Here is a 15,906-nt window from a genome sequence, read left to right as displayed (position 1 = left end):
AATTTATTTTTCTTATTCGTTGCAAGAACTGAATTAATACTCGAAATCTGTATAATTATTACCAACGGCATATTACAATGTTAAGTAAGATTGTAGTCGTCCTTGAGCTAATTGATATTGTTGATCCATTTGTTGCGCTTCGTTACGAGCTAAGTTAGTTATGGGTGTTATGCCTCTGATACTTAAATTGAATTAAGCTATTATTCAGTTCTTTTATTTGAACAAGTTGATGCTAAGCTTTTCCTTTGGTAAGGTCGAGGCAGTATAGTTTCTGTTTGAACTTTGAAGTGATTACGTAAAAGGGCCTTTCTTATGTGTCACATCTAGTTACAGGTCGGTACATTTAGCAGCATCATCTTCCTTTTTATTTGTTATTGGCATCTAAGAATGGAACTTCAAAAAAAAAAACAGGCTTCAAGTCCGAAGAACCGAAGGCTGCTGCAGTTGAGAAGAAGAAGCGTCTGGTCATAGGAGGAGAAGGATGTCATATCTGTGGTGATGACCACCACCACACCGTAAATTGCCCGTTCTTAGTTTGTTCCACCAGGTTCGAGTGTTGGTCCTGACTATTTGGTAATGTGTGGCATATGTGGTTCTAAGCTACGCCAGCCTACTCCAGGCTGGTGTGCTGACTGCTGCGAGGGGAGAGGAGGACGAGTGGTGGAGGCGTCTACCTATGAATCAATTGATGACTTCGGGTGCAGCCACCAAGAACGATTTTGAGGACCAGTTGAATCTGAGGATGAATACATGGATCCGGACCTGAACAAGCGCATATAGCAGAAAAGAAGAGACGTAGAAAATCACACAGCAGAATGAGCTGCACAGTCGATCATGATAAGTTAATCTGGCATGTAAACAAGTTTGAGCGAGCATGTAAATATCATCAGCGGCAAGATGCCAAGACATTAGAGGCCGTGCTTTACTTGTGCTTCAAACTAGGGGAGTGAAATTTGCAGTGATCACATTTCCATTTGTATTTTAAAGTTTTTGTTACACAAACTGGTACATAAACTCGACGATATTTAAAAATCAGACCGAAATTACAGGCCGAAAGAATGAACTGGGACGATTTGATATCCCTGTAGAAGTGAAAAGAGTTTCGACAAGTTTGTTGCAGGCAATTGAGAGCATGATACTCAGAGCACTTATGTTAACAGAAGGAGAATAGGAGGTTGGATAACCACAGCAAACACGGCACATAGCAATGACCTAAACAGTATTTATTACCAATAGCAAAGACCGAACTACATGCAGCTAGAATTGGGGAGAGTTTTTTTAAGAACCAGGCAAATCTTGAAAAAGGAAAGTCAGCGTGCACTGGTGACTAAACCATGATATGATTCTCCCCATGATGAACCGATTCGGGAAGGTACCTCAGATTGGGAAACTAAAGCCTCCGTAGTTACTAGTTACAATAAGTTGGGAGGGAAACTATAATCCCAGTTACTATTAACACACCCAATTGAGATTTTAAGGAATTAGCATGCTCATATTAAGTTGGGTGGGAAACTAAAATCCCAAGAATACTAAAGAAAACCATGATAAGCAATTTATGAGCATAAAGTCCAGGTGATGCCAAACTAACTAAACTCTTGTAAAAAACTCCAGGTGCCCATATCGATACTAGTGCTTGTCCTCCTTGGGAATATCGTTTGGCGGAACCTTAGTTTCCAGTTCCTTCGGGGCCGCCCTGAAAGAGAAGATTCAATCACATTACAATGTGCCTCTTTAGATGCAGGAGGCCTCTAAATAAATTGGACAAAAGACAAAGCAAACATCAAAAAGCAGTTCGACTAACTGTACGATCAAACTTGAGTGATAAATGTTGAGAATCCAGGTTTCACTGACAAGTATCTGAACGGACGCAATCATTTGCAGAATATCAATCATGCCTTATTGTAAATTTCTACACAAAAAATGAAAAAGCACAAAACTCTTATTGAGACTTCATGGAAAGGGAGATGAAACTGAAAATGGTTTGATCTCCATCTTGCATCTTAGTTCAGACTGACTAGTCACTTATGCATCATCAAATGAAAAATATGAGACCGCCCTAATGCCAAGGAGAAAGAGAAAAGCATTTGAAATGTGAACTAGAATCATCATCAGGGCATCCTGGTGACCTAAGACCTGAAAGTTAAACACTTCAAAATCCATTAACTATATCTATAACAAGCAAACCAGTTTCGAAGGTTTACTTGCCACTTCACTTTCAAACAATAGGAGCCATTAAAAAACTATTATGCTTTGATAATAACATTCATCCAATCTGAATTTAAAAATATCTAATCATCCAGGTCACGAAAATCACAAACATACTTATTTATAAGAAGGTCAACACCACATAAAGCTGAAGTAAGGATTGAAATAAAACTGAAGCTAGTTTGCAAATACATAAACTTATACTTGAGAGAAAATAATTCAAGAAACAAAAATTGAAGGGCATACTTGGATTCTTCCTCAAGCCACTTGCGGATATGTTTGACATTCCGCGTGAAGATGGTTGCCGACTGTTTCACATCGCTCCTCAATAATAGAACTACAGCACTTACACCAGCCACTGTCAGTATGAAGTTTGTGAGAGCCATATCTCGTGTGCTTCTCCCAAACCTAGCTAAGAAGACAAAAATTGCTTCAGTGAGTTGCTTACACAAATGCTAAGCAGATTCAATAGGACATGATAACAACAATATACATCTTCGCAAACTATTTTAAATTTATTAGTGTCAAGACATGAAAATTTGTCACTAAAATAAAACTACAAAATCTGTAACGAAACTAAAAAGGCTTCCTATCAAGAAATAGCTTGACAAAAACAAAACAACTCAACTCCACAACCACGCAAAAGAGAGTTCACTCAACTTGAAGCCAATCAATGGCCTAGTACAAGAGCTCAAGTCTCTTTCCAATTACCATTGAAATCCATTAAAAGAATGTAAAATCGTATTCTACCAAGTATGCAGCAGCCTTGACTGGAGCACAAAACAGGCAATATTCAGCAGATACTTAGCTACAGTTACCGCACCCACCCACGTAACTACTGATTTTCTAGGAAAAGAACCCGGGCGTTGCTGTGGGGTAATATATTTTAGTAGTAATAGATATTTCCTTAAGAACATTTTAATTGAGTATGTCTGGTTAAACTTAAATTATATAGCGCTATGCTAAAAAAAATACAGTATATGCATAGTAAGGTGAAGCAAGATTAGATGATCGGAAAAAAATGAAGCAATATTATATGAGTTAAGTTATATGTATGCATTCGGTTCTAGGCTTCTAGGAGCTGCAGTCTAAAGTAGATAAACTGCTTAATGGAAAATATATATATCTTCATTGCATTCTCTTGCTTGTGGGAAAATATATGGTAGATGTACTATAGGTCGAGTCCCCTAATGGCTAATGTTCATGCTATACTCTGTACATTTCATTTTCTTTGCAAGCTAGACATGGTAGATGCACTATTGATGTGTAATGACTACAAAAGAGACTATAAGTACTTTGCACGGATATTTTGTAACCTGAAAAGAATATATGGTACTCCATGCTCCGATCACAGCTTTAAAAAGTAACTAATCTGTCATCACGCTCTCTGTTGGTCCTTAATTATAAAATGATAGCAGGATAGCGGGATATAGTACTACAGTGAACACTGAACAATAGCTTTAAGTTTGAACAATAGCCTTAAATATGAGCTGTAAATAATAGAACTAAATAGCAGGATATACAACCAAGGGTATGGTTATTAACCTATATATAGTCATTACTTTATACGATCACGTCTTAAGCTGTTAAGCATGTATGTAAATTATTTTCATCCTCCCTTAAACTCTATCTCTGAAATTGAAGACAGAAACTTTCGTTAACTAATTCAATTCCTGGTCATTGCTATCTGGGATATCAAAGCCTAATCTAATATTATTGTGACCAAAGTATATAACTCTCTTCACTGATCATTATCTACACACTATAGTTTAATTCACCTGTCTCAATACTAGTTTTTCTCAATTGAAGAAACCAAAACACACCCGCTACCCAGAACAACATTCAGACCAAAAATTCAATTTAAATGGAAGGGTTTGGTTTAGCACGCTGTCTAGCGGATTGTGGGAATGAAAATGAAGGTTTACCTGTGAAAACTTGACGGGAGAGGAGGCTTTGGGAGCGGAGACTTTGGTGGTTCGGGAGAACTCAAGTAGCCGCAGCGATTCCGATTGCAGCAATGCCGTGAACACTTGTGGGTTCAAGATTGAAAACTTAACCAAAGTTTCTGCCAAGTTTTGAGGATAAATCAGACCGTCAGTTTGACGGGGTCGTTTATAAGTAGAGTGATAGTAAGACTACAAAAACCAAAACTGAGGGCTCTGATAATCTCTTTTTAACACTTTTTTCCTGAGTTTTATAAATCTGATCTCCGACAATAATGTCTTATATGAGTTATACTCAATATCTTGATTAGTTGACTAATTTTGTATTGTTTCATCAAAATAATGACCCATCAAACGGATGCAAGACCCATAAATTAATTAGTCTTAGTCTTGAAATTGGCTTAGATATATGACTTCAAATAGGACCGAGTCCTAAATTTCAAAGACCAACACCCTCTATATTTTCCTGTTGGAGATGAATTTCTTAATTATAGGACCCGTCTTGGTTTATTATGCCCAATTCTTAGTAAATAAATTGGCGGCTACATACCGGGGGGGCCTAAAACTGTTGCTTCCTTATTGCTAATGCTTAAACCTGTTTGATTGTTTGAGGTCCGTCGATTAGAACCTCTTAATGAAGCAAGGTAGTTAACATATATATATAGATGTGAAATAATTCCAACACGAAGTGCACTATAGCATCCTTTTCATCACCCTAATGTAGCAGAAACTAGTCTTATCCATTATTAGTACTCTCAAAAGCGTGACATGAGGTCTTATGACTCATATCGATCTAATGCTTCTTTTTGGTAAGAAGTTTCTTGAACCAGAAGGCAGACATCTTTGGGTATCTCTTGAGGGTGGTGAAGTCAACGTAAACTAAGCCAAACCTTGAAGTGTAACCCAATTTCCATTCGAAGTTGTCGAGCAATGACCAAGCAAAATAGCCAACCACACTGGCTCCCTCATCAACTGCCTTCTTTAGTTGCTCTATATAGTTTCTGTAGTAGTTGATCCTATTGGCATCGTGTAGTGCCTTTGTAAGTGTCTGGTTTCCAGGGTTATCCATGCCTGCAAACCACACAACATGACTTGATGAACTTCAGGAAATGAAAAGAAAACGAAGAGGCTGTTGTTAAGCAGTACCGTTTTCAGATAAAATCACAGGTGGGTTCCCATAATGGTCTTTTATATACGCTATACACTTGTATAAACCCCATGGCACTTGGTAGAGCCAATACGAATATGCCTGCAAAACGGTCAATTTATGATATTCATCTAAAGAACTGAGGTAGTTAAATGAATTGTAGAAGCTATAAATTCATGATTTGAGTTTTAAATTTAATTTACCCTAGGACCAATAGGCACTCCATTCTTCTCGTCTGCAGAGTTCATGAAAGAGATAATTGAGTAATGATCTTATAGTATATTTTTAAGTAAAATTCTCTATAATATAGAAGAGAGCATCTTACAAGCAAATCCTGCTTTCCAGTCATTTTGGTATCCAAAGGCGTTTGGTTTTGTTTTATTTGGATGTGGATTATATATATAGAAAGTAGTGTATTGGTTGATGCCTACAAAGTCCACTGAGCCCTTCACCATTTCAACCTCCTCCTTGGTAAACTTAGGTAGCCTACTGCCAACAATATTTTGCATTGTTTTCGGATACTCCCCGTATACGATCGGATGAATGAACCTATTTGAAAGTCAATCCGACGAAACATGAGTTGTTAAACTCTGTCATAGAGATCTAACTGCATCAGAAACTTGGATTATTTTTACCATCCGAAATGAAAGTCTATCGCCCTTTGAGCTGCATATCTATCAGCCTTTGATCTGGTAAGAGGCTCATACCAAAGAAAATCCAGCAGTATACCAATTGTTCCTTTTTGTGTTTTCTGAATAAGTAATGCACAAACTTCAGCATAGTTAATATATAGTTGATTTAGACTAACGTTGTATTGAGATCGTAATTAACATACCGCCAAGGGAAAAAGAAAATGGCACTGAAAAATAGTGTTACCTGGGATTTTAACGAAGGTGTCCCAGATACTTGGTCCACGACCTTCCTTGTTGGCCATGCCTTCAACTTGATAAGCAGACGTCGCCGTTCCGAACACAAAGCCATTCGGAAAACTGGCTCTCAGTCCACCCTCCACCTCAGGGAAAGGAGCACCATTGTACTCTGCTGCAACCCCAGCGTACTGGATCACACCAGCAAGACTACTGAGGCGCAATAAGACCAGCAATGGTGTAGTTCTCATCTTCAAGCCTAAGCAGACAAAAAGAAAACTGAGAGGGGAGAGTATGGTAACTCGATCGATCTGCTTAGAACTTTAGATAAGAAGAGGACAACGTTGATAGAAAGAATTTTGTATGGCTAGCTACTCTTCTTGGTTGGGGCTAAATATATGGGACCATTATATAATATCCACCTTCAATCATTCATTCACGCATGCATGAATCTATCTTAGATTCCAAGTAATCGAACCCTACGGTACACTCTTGCAGTCCTTTTTTTTTGTTACAACTCTTGCAGTCCTTTTAGGACCGATGGCTCTGTACAAGATGCTGCTTCAAAGTGAGTTACTGCGTACATACTCGTGTATTTTCAGTTGAGAGGACACGTGATTGTAATCATTGTATGAATAAAGAGGATGTGCCTAACCGCCTAAGTCGCCAAATTAAGCTTCTATGACCTCGCTTAACGCATTTATTCATTCTCATACGAAAAAGAAAAGAATCCACATTAATTTTGAATAATAAAAGGAAATTCTCTCTGTGCTTTGAGTGAATATAATGTATTCTTGGCGCAATTATCAGTTGGAGAAGGGGATGAAACAGAGTAACAAGCATGGCTGCATCAAGAATTGACCACTTCATTTAAAGATCTGCTTACTAGATGCATAATGCTGAAAAGAAAAATATAACAATGTAGCTTGGACTTGAAAAACGAAGCACTTTATTAACAGATAATACAATCAAGGATACAACTAACTGAACTAAGTACTACGATTACAGAGAGCAAAGTCGATCAGATAGATCAGACATGCAAGAAGCAGCAGCCAAAAGAATGTGATCTGAAGTCAGGTAGATCAAGTATGATTGATCTTTTGTTAGCAGCCATCTTCAAACAAGGCAGAATGCTAAGCATCTTTTAACCATTACCTGTCGAGAAAGCTTCCTGAGGTTGGTGTATTCTAATGTCAACAAATGCTTTGAGTCAAAGCAGAACAGCAGTTTCTCATTTGCAATCTTTCACATGATCTAAAGCCAACGTTTATTATTTTTTGTTGACGAGCAGACTGGTGGAGGTGTTTTCGATCTGTTGTCACTTACACCTACAAAGCAATGGCCATACAAAACTAAGCAACAGGTACACTACGACAACTCATTTGTAAAACCTTACAGAATGTAATGAAATTACGTACCAGTGTGTTCTAGCTTCACTCCTAGAGAGGATCGTCGAGACCTGTCAGATCCTGATATGGGAATACCTGTTAAGGATTGCCGCCTCAGAGTTCTTGCACTAATAGAAATCTGTGATGATTTGTCTTCGTTCATACTGGCTGCAAATTTAGTAGTTGAATGTGCTTCCATCATAGGTTGTTGGTTCCTGAAATATGAGAATTCTAATGAGCACAAACAGTAGAGAGTTTGAACCGAATCCAAGAAGTGTGTACTATGCATATGAAAAAAATATCATCATGAAACAAACACATTAAAAAAAACATGCACAGGATTCTGATAAACGAACAGTTTCATTCACCTCTTTTCAGAACCATTAATCAGTTTCCCAATGGTCCGCAAGGATCTTCTTATCTGTGATCCTTTTCTGGTTGTGCTACTTGTCAAAGTAGGTGTAACAAAACCCATCGAAAGGCCAGCCTTGCTTTCTGTAACACTCTGTATCTCACTGGTGGCACATCTTGGTGGTTCAGGTGTTGATGGAATCCGCAGAACAGGAATTTGTGTCCCTGGCTTCTGATAGGTAGCCATCCTTGGACTTCGAGGGGCCCTGAGACGAGACTCAGGAGTCCTTGGTGGCTGAGCAAGAGGAAGTTCTTTTCCACCATCTGTTTCTGGCACTCTCTTCTGATAAGTAACACTTGTTGGACTTAGAGTCCTGGGACGAGGTTCAGGTGTTTTTGGTAGCTGAACAGATGGATCTTGCCTTCTATTATAAGACTCTAACACTTGGTTCTGATAAGTAGCTTTGGGACGATGCACTTCCAATGTGGCCTTGTGAATGCTGAAATGCCCAACTGACTTTGCAACTGCTTCTGAACCTTGGAGTCGATCATATTCCTCCACAACTTTTGATGGTATGTTGGAGTTTTCCACATCATGTGACACCCGAAGACAATCCTTCTTAACAGATTTTGGGCCTTCCAAGCTCAATCTTCTTAAACGAATAGGCAAAGGACTTTTTGCTCCCTTTCTGTCTTCAGGGTTCCGTGATTTTTCAGTCTTTGTGGTACTGCAACTTTCGATGCTTAATCTTCTACTACGTTGAGGAGTTCTCTCAGACACAGCTCCAAGTTTGTCCCAGGTTTTGTTGAACTGTACTCCCTGAGCTTCCTTGTTCGCTAATGCCTTTTTAAGGCTCTCAATCTGTAAATTTAAAACACAAGTTAGAGGTCCAGACAGCTATGATACTTGCTGATACTCTAAAACTTAAGCATGAATTTAGATAAAGGAATTAATCAGACCAAACAAGTATAAAGTTCCCACCTGTTCTTTGAGTTGCATAACCTCACCACTCTCCTTGTTTGCACGAGCAGCACCAAGTTCCACAGTGGAAACCCTCTGAGCAAACTTCAAGGTACTAACCGTTTCACTGAAAGAATTTTCTTCTGGACTCACATGAGCAAGCATTAACGTTTTCGCATGTCCACCTGAAGTACAAATCCCAAAAACAAGGTTGTATCAGTAAATGCACTCCCAAAATCAAATACTTGATGATCTAATTTAAAAAAGATCACAGTTCTTTAATATCTCAGCATTGCCTAAGAACAGGTGTGTGTATTGTAGCATGATCAAACCCGGGAACAAAGACAAGCCTAGGCCAGAGTTCTCCAGTGTGTTTACTGAGAGTACATGTCCTTGGGGTTATCCGAATTACCAAGGGTGAAGAAAGACCAACTAGGCTAGGTCAGAGTTCTCCATGTCAATCTAACCAAAAAATGTAATTTTAAATATAATAGTGAGGGGTGTTACCAACCTAAGGAGCCTTGTAACAGAAGAGTGAGTTTGCTGTTTCTGTAAGGGATGTGAGAATTCTTTTGAGCCAAGGCTGTTATAACATCTCCTAAGCAAGAAAGAGATTTGTTGATGTACTGTGCCTCTTTAAGTCTGTCTCCTGTCACTTCAGATTTGTCCACCCGTTCACTTCCTGCAAGGTCAACTAAATGAAGGCAACTGTGGAAAGTACTTCCAGTTGTATCTTTTCCATTCACATGGACAGTAAGGACACTGCAATACCCAATATGTCAGTAAAAACATATAACTCATAAGAGAAACATTTGAACTACTAACTCATCTGCTAAAGAGTAAAGACTGACCTATGGGAACGGCTACTTCGGTTATTGATTGCAGTAGAACTGACTACTCGATTTACTTCACCGTAGTTCATGAGGTTAAGAACATCAGTGGTTGAATTTACTGAATGCATTGTACCATCTGGAATACTCAAGCCATCATCACCAGGGCAGCTCCGGATCTCTAATGTGTGAATTGTTAAGGATAAACAAAATGAAAGTGGCCAGCTTTCTTTCCAATAAAATAAATGTCTGAGGTAAGATAAATAACCATTATGAAAGGATATTTGGCATTAGATGAATCTTGCACAAGGAGATCTCGTACTTGTTCATTGTAGATTTCTACCATTTGAACATGAATCTCATAATGTATGATATCCTTCCTTGTTTTTGACAGCTGGAAGAGATCATTGAGAGCTAGATAATTAATCCCCATGTCGCTAGTTGACCCACCTGATGGACCACTCTGTTAAAGCATTGAAAATGTTAGTCCAGACATCAATTTGTTTTAAAAAAAAAAACTTGACCAGATTATTTTTCTCATGTTCTTCTTTTATGCAACTTTTGCACTAATGCTTGCATGAAAATAATATCCAACAGATTATTCTTCATCCAAGATAAAGAGTAATTGGCCCTCATACTTGAAATTTGAAAGCCAGATGGGAAATTGCAATTTCACCAGCTGAAGTAGTTGAATTGTATCTTACCATGGTATGTGTTTTGCCAGATCCAGTTTGACCATAAGCAAATATGCATACATTGTAGCCATCCATCACAGACCTTATCAACGGTTGAGTGTCCTTGAAAACCTCATCTGAAAAAAGAAATTCAAAATTGCTAAATCGAACTGGTAATGGAAATGAGGTTGATGTGGAAAATCCACTAAAAATTACCTTGGGTAGCAGCTGGACCAAACACTCGGTTGAACTGAAAAGGTTTCCTTCCATCCTTTTCAGGCTTTACGGGGTCCAAGATGACAAGTGATCCATCCTCTCCAATGAAATCTATCACATTTTTTGTTTCACGGCTGAAAGAGGGCCTAATCCTGCAGTAGACTCTAATATTACCTGTAAAAAAAATTTAAAAAGAAAGAGATCATTAAATCTTGTCGTTTTCAAAATCGAAGTATAAAAGCATGGCTATATTTGTCTTTAAGGTTTAGAATGGAATTTACCAACCTTTTAGATCCTGAACCATGTTGTACAGTTTCCTATTCTCTTTCACCACCTTATGATAGCCAAGAGCAGCAGTAGACAGCTCTTGTACCTGTTTCCCTGAACCCACAAATACAAGCAAGATTAAGTTTCATAATTAATAAGTAAAAATAATAATAATATCTATAAGATTAATGTAGCACATAGAACAGTTCAATAATCTTATTTTTCATGCAGAAATGGTGACTATGACATTTCCTATGGCTGCATATATTTCAACACTAACATTATCTTGCATGTAAAATCCACAAGTTCATGGTTGATGTGGGTGGTAAAAAGTGAAAAATAAAAATAGACATGGAAATTTCATTTATGGTTTACCCATAATAAAATGAAGGATGATGTCTTGTTGCAGATTATATATTTTTAAGTTCATGACTGGAAAGGAAAAGGTAATTAGCCAAGAGGGTATATTGCCTTCACTCGCTAAAAGTAGGACATACCCAAGTCTTTCAAATCACTATGTAGCTGGGTTTGTAAGTCCTCGAACTCCCTTTTTGCACTTACCCACAAGGACTTCAGATCCTGCCAAGTAAACAGCATTAAAATATTCACAATATGTATATATGCAATAATTCCAGAATGCAAATCTTTTAATCATTTGTATGACAATAAATGTACATTAAAACTGATATCTATACAGTACATATATTTACATATATATTCACTCATACTCATACAGCAGTTTTTAGAGAAGCAACCAGAAAGACACAACCAAAGTTTTTTAAAGCCACAGCACAACCGAAACAAAACTTAAATACAACCTAGGTATATATAAACACAAAAAATATAAAAAATAAAAAGGAAGAACAACTTACCACAAGTTCTTTCTCTTGCATTTGAAATAGAAGCCGGTGGTTGCAATTACCCTTTCTTAAACAAGCCTTGCAGCACTATTGGAAAGATGGCGAAAAAAGGGACAAAAGTTCTTCAGAATCAGTAAATGCAAGCTCGAGAGAGGGAGGGGGAAGAAAGGGTTTACTTTTCATCCGCTTTGTTTTTATACACATGTAAGTGTGAGGTGTGCGCAAGCATGCACATGTTTGTGTGAGTGTGTGTGCGTGCATGTAAATATAAATCAAGTATATTGCATTGCTATCCCTCTTTATACAATGAACAATATGAAATCACATAATTGTAGAGTACAGGATGAACTCTATAATGCAGGGGTAAGCCTTACAATGCATTAAAGTCATAACTCAGAACACGGTATCTTATTGTTAACACTTTCCAAGTACAACAATTACATGAAGACTACTTGATTATAATTATATGACACATACTCTTGAATTTTCAGCAGCGGATATATCCTCTAGAGGCATAGATGTTGAATGGGCATGTGAGCTGCTCCTTCCTTTGGAAGATTCTTTTAATGTACACTCCAACTGTTTAGAACAAGACAAAACAATACTATCAAGTTTACATTCTTCTTCTAACTTCAGACAGCGTCAAATATGGATGACAGGTCCATAGTTGTTACAGTAAATAGTTTCCTTTGTACAAGAAAAGGTTCCTACAAAACAGTGGCTGTAGACTTCTAAACCCTAAGTAAATGCAACTTCAGTTCGGAGTATATATACAATATTAAAGATCTGATTAAGGTATAAACTACCCGTAAGTACCTCATAGGCTCATCATGCTGACTAAAAGTTTATATAACATTATGGCTTGTTTTGAAACTTATTCACAAGGAAAAAAACATTCAGCTAAGGCTCAGATCAGAATAACCTCAGGTAACTTCTTTTGAAGATGTTCCTCTAGGCAACTTGTCATTATCCTTCTGAAGACACTAACAGCATCCTGCAGCAGAGTTTGATTGAACGAGATGATTATTGACTTGAAAGTTGAAACCATAGTCCAACAATTATTTATTCAAAATTGAAAAGTAAAAATAATAATTGAATAACACCCTTCAAAAGATGAATAAATAAACAAAAACAAGATAACATACTAGATCTCCATTATTGTAGGAAGCAAGAAGGTTATCGTCAATGTTTTCCTTTATGTCATTCATAGAGGCAACAAGTAACTTGATAACAGATTCTATTGAATCCACTGCATCACAAAAAGTAACAATGGGACAAAAGTTAGGAAAGAAATTAAAGGACATAAACATGACAACCTTTCTGAAGTAAATGTTGTCATATCTACTAACAGTAAAGAAGATTAACATGTATTTAAAATTTTAAATCATTCAATAGTGAAATATTTATCATCAACTCTTAGCATCGAGAAATAACCAAAGCTATATGGTGAATACATTCGTGTTATACAGTCCAACAGTCCCTAAGAACATATATATATATATATATCAAGATAAAAAAAATTGTACTTGCATAATATATCTACTGATTATGCTTTAATATTAGCCTCTACTAATAGCAGTAGTAATATATCATCAAGTGTATAGTTTACAACTGAAAGATACTTGTATCACAACTTGAAATGAATTGAATCCTATAAGAAATTTTAATATTACATATGCAGGAACATAGGAGATTGAAAAGAAGTAACTATACCACTACGTTCCTTATAAGATATATCTATATTGCTATTCGATATTCGACCAATAAATGAACTTACATATGGCTTATATTATTACTTGTTTGAAGTTATATATCTCTTATCAGACATAACAACGAGTCCTCAATAATAACCGTAACATGAGTCACTGTTAGGTTAACATTTTAAGTAATTTTGTGTTAATAGTTTCCTCTATGTACCTGAGCAAAAGTTGAAATGCAGGTATTTAAAATGGATAACACTATTACGAAAGAAAAAAAAACCCAATAAACCTTCAGGTTTCTGTTTGTCACCCTCAATTGATGACTGTCTATCCAGTCCAGGAGACATATCCAAGTTCCTGCAAGAGTGCGAGGAGACCATGGATGGGGTTCTTGAATGCATTCTATTGGCAGAATGAATAACTAAGGGTGATTTTATATGTTTGTAACATCCATTCCCACTGCCCATCTGCTTCCACTCGTTATAAGATTTAAGAGCTAAAATACAATCAACAACCCTCCCTACTGACCCTGCATCCAATGTATCCTGAGACATAAAACACAATCAACAACCTTCTTCGAAACAATGCAGGTACTCACAGTGAACATATATCAAAAGCATATAATTACCCTTTCAAGGTCAGAAGCTTCAAAAGCGGGCAGCTTCAGCTCTTCAGCAGCAACCAGAAAGTTCCGGACATTCTCAAAGTACTGATAAGCAGGCAAGGGTTGAGATTCCCTACTCAGCGATTCTAACGGCAACGGGCTCTCCACCACCTTAAAATGACAATAATGATAAAGATATAAGAACCTGATATAAGTCCACTAATTCATTAATAGCACTTGAATCACTTTTACTTTCTTTCTTTGTTTCTTCTCAGTTCTCACTAACCAAACAAAAATGAATATACAATGATGAAGGGATGGCAATTGAAGTACCCTGGGCACCGATCCGGGTTGAATCTTGTTAATGGCAGTGCATAGTATCAGACCATTTCTCAGGCAAGAAATGAACTCTTTCTCCGAAGGCTGATTCGGAATGCCAAGTGGACCCACAAAGCTTTCAAGCCACTCCACAGCTTGGAATCGCCTCCAGGCTGCCAAATCTCCAAAACCAAAAACGGAATAATTCACCGACCCAGAAAAAGAAGAACATATATATCCAACAATCAAAGCCCTAATTTTCAAACCCAAAATAAGAAACCAAGAAATTCAATTCGTCAATTCCATCAAAACCCAATAGTTTCTTATCTATTACATTACCAAACGCGTGTAATCTAAAATCAAAACGAAAAGGACTGAAAGATGAAACCAACGAACCTGATTCTTCAGCCTTTCTTGAAGCCCTAGTGAAATCGTGCAACCCAGTTCTTGATCGGTCCTCCATTACTCGAATCCTGCAAAATTAGAACCCAAAAATTCAAACCCAACATCATTCCCATTAAAACCCACCATATATCTTCAAGAAATACTCATCACAAACGAAGAGGCAGATAGAATTCAAGAACGTACTCAAATTCTATGATCTGGGTCTTTCTGTAGAACCCTAAGAACCTCCAAACTGAGAGAGATTTTGAGCCAGGAGACTCAAGTTGAGAATTTTAGAGAGAAGGAAGCATGAAATTCTGGGTATTTGGATTTTGAGGATCCTCTCAGGTTTTGGGAAATCCTAACGTTTCTATTTGTTTTTTGAATTCAAATCGGTAGGGTAGCACGTGATTTAGGTCACAGAACATCTCCAGCGCCCACGTGGCCTCCGTTGCCTGAAACCAACGGATGAGATTATCCTGAACCCTAGGGTCTCGGGTCGTTTCTAAAACTCGCAGTCTATTTCATTTTTCGGCAGAATGGGAATAGTTTCCCGTTTTGGTATCCCACTCGATGGGATTGCGTTATTTGATTTATTATATTTAATGAATTTTAAAAATTTATAGATTATTTCAACTCCACGTAAATTCAGTTATATTTTATTGTATTATATTTACTTAACTTGTCTTGATTTGCTTGAATTTCACAGGTACATATATGATTTTTATATTATTATTAAATAATAAAATAAACAACATGAAGAATTAGCAATTCGGTTTTCTTTTTCAACAAACATTACAAAATAATAATATATGTCTTTTACAAAGTAATCAAAATATAAAAACAACCAAATATTACATAGTGAAAATTGCAAGACAATTAGAAAAGTACATTAAAATGTTACATACTCATCCATTCCAACCTCATTATCATCATAGTTTTCATGATCTATCTCATTCACATTGTCCTCATTATTTTCATTCTTGTTGCCTTCAATATCCTTATTATCTTCTTGACTTTCATTATCATTATTCTGTGGTCTATCTTCCCACATAGCTTCAGCAATATTAAGTCTCCAAGCATTAGCCTATGCTCTTTGTTGTAGTTGACTTTGAGAAAATAGTTCAAGATTCGCGTCTTCCATATCAAGTGAGTTATTCATCATCTTCTATTTCAGGAGGAAATTCATCGG

General features: G+C 37.1%; 2 protein-coding genes and 1 long non-coding RNA gene across 4 annotated transcripts; all 3 read right to left on the bottom strand.

Moving 5' to 3' along the window:
• Positions 1-1,263: 1,263 nt before the first annotated feature.
• On the bottom strand, positions 1,264-4,273 carry LOC126799393 (uncharacterized). 2 transcript variants are annotated; one of them, XR_007672618.1, is made up of 3 exons: positions 4,131-4,273; positions 2,452-2,617; positions 1,264-1,693 (listed from the first exon to the last, which is right to left on the bottom strand). It is a non-coding gene; the product is annotated as an uncharacterized LOC126799393 (long non-coding RNA). The 2 variants fall into 2 exon arrangements; XR_007672617.1 differs by having other exon boundaries at positions 1,265-1,693; positions 2,452-2,613; positions 4,131-4,271.
• A 518-nt stretch (positions 4,274-4,791) lies between these two features.
• Positions 4,792-6,412, bottom strand: LOC126796960 (beta-glucosidase 44-like). The gene is made up of 6 exons (XM_050523668.1): positions 6,131-6,412; positions 5,931-6,046; positions 5,621-5,844; positions 5,499-5,530; positions 5,295-5,397; positions 4,792-5,219 (listed from the first exon to the last, which is right to left on the bottom strand). The coding sequence occupies exons 1-6, from the start codon at positions 6,410-6,412 to the stop codon at positions 4,942-4,944; spliced, it is 1,035 nt and encodes a 344-aa protein (XP_050379625.1). The 3' UTR covers positions 4,792-4,941.
• Positions 6,413-7,026: 614 nt separating this feature from the next.
• On the bottom strand, positions 7,027-14,793 carry LOC126799381 (kinesin-like protein KIN-14L). Its single transcript, XM_050526580.1, has 19 exons — positions 14,727-14,793; positions 14,346-14,503; positions 14,037-14,183; positions 13,698-13,953; positions 12,854-12,957; positions 12,631-12,702; positions 12,186-12,287; positions 11,721-11,795; positions 11,346-11,427; positions 10,867-10,962; positions 10,582-10,755; positions 10,396-10,502; positions 9,976-10,154; positions 9,713-9,877; positions 9,373-9,623; positions 8,883-9,046; positions 7,918-8,762; positions 7,580-7,764; positions 7,027-7,489 (listed from the first exon to the last, which is right to left on the bottom strand). The coding sequence occupies exons 1-19, from the start codon at positions 14,791-14,793 to the stop codon at positions 7,416-7,418; spliced, it is 3,303 nt and encodes a 1,100-aa protein (XP_050382537.1). The 3' UTR covers positions 7,027-7,415.
• Between the last annotated feature and the right edge of the window lie 1,113 nt (positions 14,794-15,906).

The sequence above is a fragment of the Argentina anserina genome, chromosome 6, assembly GCF_933775445.1.
Source record: "Argentina anserina chromosome 6, drPotAnse1.1, whole genome shotgun sequence".
Lineage (NCBI taxonomy): Eukaryota > Viridiplantae > Streptophyta > Magnoliopsida > Rosales > Rosaceae > Argentina > Argentina anserina.
The sequence above is the reverse complement of the archived record's forward strand: the minus strand, read 5'-3'. Positions and strand labels throughout refer to the sequence as shown.